Source organism: Lactuca sativa, chromosome 3, assembly GCF_002870075.4.
Source record: "Lactuca sativa cultivar Salinas chromosome 3, Lsat_Salinas_v11, whole genome shotgun sequence".
Lineage (NCBI taxonomy): Eukaryota > Viridiplantae > Streptophyta > Magnoliopsida > Asterales > Asteraceae > Lactuca > Lactuca sativa.
In genome coordinates this window covers 119468115-119475138 of record NC_056625.2, presented here as the reverse complement: position 1 = coordinate 119475138, position 7024 = coordinate 119468115, and the positions used below count along the sequence as shown (strand labels likewise).

Sequence of the window (7024 nt, the reverse complement as noted above, 5' to 3'; positions counted from 1 at the left end):
ACTCAAACAAGTGAAGACACTCCTTAAAGACAGATTAAGCTGAAAAACTACAATTACTGAAACAAGTGTATAGGTTTGTATGATGATATAAAACCATTATTCTCAAAGGAATGGAATTGATAGGGGAATGGAATGACTGATTCCATTCTTGTCATAGAAAAGAAAAGAGAGGTACATAACAGAAGCATATAAAGATGTGCATCAAAAAAGTGTACAAGTTTGTATGATGATATAAAAGTACAATTTTACCCTTGGGGTAATATATTTTTAATTTGACCATTTTGCCCCTTTATAGGCCATGAAAGCACAAATGGGCGATCTTGGACAGAGCTTAGGAATGACCCAAGGTTTGGGCAACCAGTTCAAGCAATAATCGAATTCCCATTTTGCCTTCATCCTTCAGAAAGCTGCAGTTTTGTAGACTAACTGTGCCAAAAGGTCAATATTACCCCTCAATTTTTAATAATAATAATTGTAGCAGTTCTTGTTCAGTTTATTGATTCAGCCACTTGACTATTTTCTGTATTTTATCGTTTTTATTTTCTGTATTTTCATCCTTTTTTGTAAGAAGAATTGTGGGGTAACACAAGTGACTTTTTTTATTTTTATTTTTTATTATTTTAGGTTTGTTATCGGTTTATTTTAAAAAATTACAAAACATCAAAAACCAATAACCAGATGAGGTTCAAGTTTCAATAGATTACATGCAAAGTTTGGACCATAAAATGGTCAAATGGAATGAACAGATTACATTCAAATGATTTTTCTTTAAAATTTTTGTTTTATTTTCTGTATTAAACATAATGAAAGCTTGTTATAACCAAAGGTCATAAACAAAATAACTTTTCCAATTTAATTAGAATAAGAAATTTTAGATTATTATTGTAAAAAGGATGAATCTTTTGTAGTTTATATTTTACAGTGTACTCTATAGATTATTTTTAAATACAATTAATGAACTTTTATTCCATGTCGAGTACAAGGGAAGAAAATACCATGAGGCAATTAAATTCAATAGGATATTTTTATGAGTAAAAATACTTGAAATAAAAAATTAAATAAGTTCATTTGATTAAGCCCCGCAGCAGAATTCATTCTTTGAGACGCTTTCTCCCTTTGAGACGCTTCCGGCATATGACCAAACAAATTCATTGCCATTTTCGCTCTATTACTTAGAGTTGTTTATACGAAACCTTAGCCTTCGGTCGACGACGCCTCCGCCTCTGGCCAACGACGCCTCCGCCTTCGGTTGACGACGCCTCCACCTCCGGTCTCCAGTCGACGAGACTGACGAAGTCTCCTACTCCGGCCTACAGCCGCTTCTGCCTCCTTCTTTCACGTTGTTTACAGGTACGCTCGGACTTTGGGTGTAGTTGATTTATTCGTTGATTAATGTTGTGTTTATGACAATGTCTTCTCTGTGTACGAAATATTACTTCATATTTCTGGTTGATAACCCTAGAAAGCATCATCGACTCTGTTTTGAACTTCATCTGCTGTTGCTCCAAAAAGAAAAAATTGTCCTCTCCAACTTCCTTCCTGATTTCAACATTAGCCCCATCTAATGTTCCTATAATCAGGCATCCATTGAGTGCAGATTTCATATTAAGAATATTTCAAAACCACTCAATGATCACACATCCTCCTCTATAACTATTCGATTTCACATTATAATTTTGTTAAAGTTCACATTTATTGCTTAATTATATAGAAACCAATATTTAGAAAAGCAAGATTTTTCATCAAATGTTGACCAAGATATATGCTTGTAGCTGTGAGAGCTGCAGTATCAGCATTTCGTAGGGAAGAAGAATCACAAGTTCACCATTCATCTAAAAGAAGAAGAGAGAGATCAGATCAGGTTTGTCCATTTTTCTTTATGGAACTCCATGTTAAAGAGGTAATTTGGTAATTTAGTTTTAGACATAATAGTAGTAACATGTATTGTATGGAATCAGGACAGGGTTAATTATGATGATTCAATGTTCATGGAGACACCACGAGGCAAAGGTCTTCAATTCCCATTTTTTGTTGCTGATCGTGTTATTATAAAGTCCAATATCTCTCATTAGCTAAGGTTTCTGATACTTCATCATCACAGCAAACTTCAAGTAAGATAACACCCAATTGGCTCTAAACCCATGTGGCATCTTTAAATGTATCATGTTTCAAATGTATGTGTGTGTGTTCTAAAGATAATTGTGTAGCAAGTTTTGCATATGTGACTGATTCAATTTCACTTCAAGTGCCTTTAGCTGTGGGGTATCGATTATTATTTCATCATCTTCTCATTAGTTAGATTAAGTCATAATCTTTAACATATCTTTACCCTCATTATTTTCTATGATCATTTTTATGCTCATTTTCTTATCAACAGGTCTGAGGTTATACATTGGAAATTTACCATCACATATGGATGAGGTACTAGTGCAAACAACCAAGAGCAGGAGGATCCGTATGGTAGAAAGAAAAACCAGAAAAAGAAGTGTTGATAAACCCAAAACGAAACATCTTGAAGCAAGGTATACATATTAACAAACATTATTTGAGTTAATATATGAATCAAGAGTACATAAAGCATTGAATTTGTTTTGAAAAGAGCATAAACTTACCTTGGGCATCTTTAATTTTATATAAAATTCTGGTTTTTTTTTTGGTGTTCGAGACTCTTAGAATTAATTATACGAGTGTTTATGCTTTTGTAGGCATACAATGGACAGTAAAGAAAAGAAAAAGAGAAGTGTGACATTGATCAGAGATCATTCCAAAGAATATCTATCAAATTTAACAGTTGAGTTTGATCAATTCGATAGAGCTATTGGACCTAACCGCTTTAAGTTCACCAGTTATCATGGAGTGACTACGAGGAAGATGATTTCTATCCTTATAGATAGTTGGGATTTAGTGGATCAATGTGACAAGGATCAATTGTGGTTGAACATAAAGGTAAAACTCATTTCAACACACTTTTGATATCATTTAATAGTAGCAATCACAATTTCCTGCCATGTTATTCTCTTCTATCATACAAGTTGTATCATATCATTTACCTAATAATTGTTATCTTCATTTTTTATTTAAAAAAGCAGAATTATTGGCATATACGAGATGATAATCATAAAGCACAAGTACTTAGAGATTGCAACACGCAATGGAAGGCCTACAAGTCGGCGCTTCTTAAGTTGTGGGAAAAAGGTGTCAATCCAGTAAAAGAATACCCGTACCTTGACAAAGCAATGTGGAAAAAGTTTATTGTTCTAAAATCCACGGAAGAATTTGAGGTCTGTTTGAGTTTATAATATTATTATGTTTTACTATTTCTATTTGGACAATTCATTTGTAAAGGAATTAAGAAGAAAAGGTTTCCTTTATTAAATCGGGTATGAAATTATCACATTTTTTATTCCCTTGTGAAATGATTTTGTTTGTGTTGTGATTCAAATCATCCCCAGGTTGAACATCATCAATTCCAATTGAGAATCTACCGAGCACTGCATCAAAATAATCTCATCATACATTTTCACCAAACATCTATTCAGAGCTCACAACTTCTCCTATAGCAGCAGCCTCACTTGGGAAGGTGTATAAGGGTAGATTAAAGGAAAATGGGGATTTGGTTGCTGTTAAGGTACAAAGGCCTTATGTACTTGAAATAGTAACTGTTGATTTATTCATCATAAGGAACTTAGGATTGGCTCTTCGACGTTTTCCTCAGGTAATATTTGTCAAAATTCAGTTCCACATAACATGCATTGTTTTTCTTGATTATCTGAGGCTAGAAAACAAGTGGTTAATGTTATTTGTAAATTAGTAAACTCTTTCTATCTGTTTTTCATATCTTCTTTGCATGACATGATTTCTCCTTAATGTCTCTTCAGATATCATTCTTTCAGAAAAATATTCAAGTAACTGATTCACAAATACAAGATATAATCATATAATATCAACTTTCTTTATGTGAGTAAATGAGTAAATGACCATTTTACCCTTCTGTAAATAAAAAAGAAAAGTGAATAGAGAAAAAGATTTCTAGATCCTAAATTCAATTCATCTTCTGTGTAATCTTCAATCACATTGATCCTTTTGAAATTTTCTGTCCAGGACCAAAAGATTCAGAGACTATTCCAATCTCATACGTATATAATCGTTTTAGTGCAATCAACAATTGTCCGATTGGGAGTGTGGTTACTACGTTATGAACTGGATGCATGAGTTTGTACTTTTTCGACAACATGGATTTCCGAATGTAAGTATATTGTTAGATATTTTTTTTGCATTTTTGTTTATTGTACTAAAGGCTCACCTTTGTTAAATAACAAATTTTTTATCTTAATTTGTTTGTAGAACATTTGGAAGGACAAAAAACCATTTTCTAGTGAGGAATTGGACGAACGAATTAAAACATGGCTGAGAACTTTTGGAGATAAAGTGAAGTCTTTTTCAAGTTAACGGTTAGTTGTTCTATATACATTGTTATAATTGGTTATGTTTTTCAAAAAACCATTTTCTAGTGAGGAATTGGACGAAAGTTTTTTTTATGGAAAATGAGATATATAAAAGTAGGATGCTATATTTTGTGTTTTATTGTGGAAGTTTGCAGATTTCAAGTTAGGGAGGTTGTTGTTATGGAGGTACACAAACATCCCTTGTATTTCATGTTGTATTTGCTCATATTTTTTTATGTTGTGGAGAAGTTTTCACCCTTGCATTGCTATAGATGAAGTTGTTAATGGCATGAATGTCCAATAATTTGAGTTTTCTTCATTAAAAGTTATTTGAGATTTTGAATCCTAAGTTTTCTTGTTTTTGTAGGCATACACTGAATTAGCCACAAAGGGTAAATAGAGGTCAGAGGTGTGACATTAATAAATTTAAGAATGTTTTTATGTTTAATGAACTAGGTATACAACTTTTAGATTGTATAGACTGTAGTCTGAATTCTGAAAGAATATTAATGTTTTTATGTTTAATGAACTAAATGGTTATTGTAATTTTTTTCTGTTTCTTAAAATGAAAACATGATCAATGATGTCCCACTTCTTATGATTGGAATGGAATCATATAGTAGGTTTGTATTTTATAGAGATTGATCAATTGGTTACAATTCACATGGTAAAAGCTTTGCAGAAATTAAAGAGTTTGTTTCAGTTGGAATAGTTGGAATGGTGATCCATGTGTTCCGCAGCATCCATGGAGTGGAATTGGCTGATTAATAAGGCTGGAATGCAAAGCCAGAATGGGCTGGAAAGGCTGCTTGAAAGGCTGGAATAAGGCTGGAATGCAAAGCATCAAGTACGGTTGTTTATTGGTGTATTAGATGTGTATATATGACGTATTAGATGATACTTGAGACATCAAGTACGGTTGTTTTGGTGTATTAGAAGTTTATATATGGCGTACTAGATGATTGTATGGGATGGTATAGGATACATATAATACGGTTAAATAGCCGTACTTTATTATGCATGTAATCTAATACACCCCTCTACTAGTACGCCTGCTATGTACGTACTATATTCATAATTTCAACCGTACTCTATTAACCTTTTTCTAGTAGTGAAATTGAAGTGCACTTTGATTTATTATTAGTCGTTATAGTTTTTTGCAATGACTTTGAATAAATTTGTAGGTGTATATAACATCTTGTTTAACATACTTATATCTATTTCTTTTGGTACATTAAACGTATTAAAATTGCTCACTAATATTATCTATGATAAAACGAGTAGATAGAGCTTTCAATTTATGTATTGGGTTTGGTATGAACATTTGTTGAATATGTTTGAATGTATCATGCATGGATGCACAATGAAAATTTTCTTGGTACGTAAATTAATTAATCAGGTATATTACTAGAAAGTTAAAAGAAGCGTTATGTGTCATTTCACGACGGAAGAATTGAAATTATTGACATTGTAGGAAAGAAAGTTTTCGTATTATATGTAACCGAATTAAGTTCTATATATTGCATATTTTTTTCAATTTTTTTTGCATGTTTAATCTAATTGAGTTGAAGTTTATTTTGTTCTTAATACTAGAAAAGTAGAAATAAATTTTGGATATCCGATAACAATATCCGAATCCGTATCCGAAATTTCGGATATCCGAAATTCCGGATACGGATTCGGATACCTAAAATGTACTATCCGAATTTTCGGATATCTGGTTTGAACACCCCTAGTCACAATCTATATATGTAGGACTAATGTTTTTAAGGAGTATTTGTAGACGTCTAGTCTTGCTTTACAAGCTACGCTACGTGACCCTTTTTAGTCAATTTTGATTGAAGCCCCAAGATTTAAACTTGGTCTTCTATAAAAAGGAGTTTATCATGTTTTACCAAGTGAGCCGTAAGATAATGGTTAACTCAAGTATTGTTTGATAATTTCTTTGATGTTAATTGTGAGATTCTTTTATTATCTGTATTGGCTTTTAAAATTGTCGATATACTCGTTAGGACTTTCTTAGTAAATTTCAAATTTCTAATCGTATTCATTTTAGAACATTTTATCTTACTCCCACGTTCTTAAAAGTATAGCACATGTAATGTAATCACGAGTTATACTAAATATATATTTTTAATAACACTTCAATCAAAATTATATCTATTTTAAATCACATGGTTTTCTTAGTTTTATTGTAACATGTTCTTTAAAATATTTGTTTATTAGTCCAAAACTCCCAACAAACAATACGTCATAGGAATGTTATGTTTTGCTAAAAGCCAAAGAAATATGATTTTCAGGGCATGGCTTGTTTAGTCACTCTCTTTGGTGGTTGGATGATTCTCCTATAATATGGTGGCAAAATTATGAGAGGGGAAGAGAGTCAGATACAGTGGCGGACGTATGTAGGGCATTTGGGGTCCCGGACCACTGTTTAATTTCCGGCACGCAGTGTAAATTTTTTTTTTCTATTACGTGCACCCGCTTGAAGTACGAGGGACACCCCTACTAAAACAGTCTGCGTCCGCCACTGGTCAGATATGTCATCGCCTATGGTCTATGTTCATTGTCGCTTACAT

At 32.5% G+C, this 7024-nt stretch overlaps 1 protein-coding gene across 8 annotated transcripts; it reads left to right on the top strand.

Moving 5' to 3' along the window:
* The first annotated feature begins 1053 nt into the window (after positions 1–1053).
* Positions 1054–5553, top strand: LOC111909840 (uncharacterized). Of its 8 annotated transcripts, XR_006189351.2 has the most exons (11): positions 1054–1350; positions 1773–1861; positions 1959–2111; positions 2378–2522; positions 2706–2946; positions 3090–3281; positions 3453–3715; positions 4102–4246; positions 4345–4451; positions 4601–4631; positions 4813–5553. XR_006189351.2 is itself a non-coding variant. In XM_042900275.2 (6 exons), exons 3-6 carry the CDS (start codon positions 2344–2346, stop codon positions 3558–3560), a joined length of 720 nt encoding a protein of 239 aa, XP_042756209.1. In that variant the 5' UTR covers positions 1061–1350; positions 1773–1861; positions 1959–2343; the 3' UTR covers positions 3561–3716. The 8 variants fall into 8 exon arrangements, 1 of the variants encoding a protein (XP_042756209.1); XR_006189348.2 differs by having other exon boundaries at positions 4345–4631; XR_006189353.2 differs by lacking the exon at positions 4601–4631 and having other exon boundaries at positions 1055–1350; positions 5128–5553.
* Positions 5554–7024: the final 1471 nt, after the last annotated feature.

What these genes read in the sequence shown, in the direction of transcription:
- LOC111909840 (XM_042900275.2), top strand. Translation starts at nt 2,344, where the DNA reads ATGATCATTTTTATGCTCATTTTCTTATCAACAGGTCTGAGGTTATAC. An exon ending in ACGAAACATCTTGAAGCAAG is followed by an intron (nt 2,523 to 2,705) that starts GTATACATATTA and finishes ATGCTTTTGTAG; the next exon opens with GCATACAATGGACAGTAAAG. An exon ending in AATCCACGGAAGAATTTGAG is followed by an intron (nt 3,282 to 3,452) that starts GTCTGTTTGAGT and finishes AATCATCCCCAG; the next exon opens with GTTGAACATCATCAATTCCA.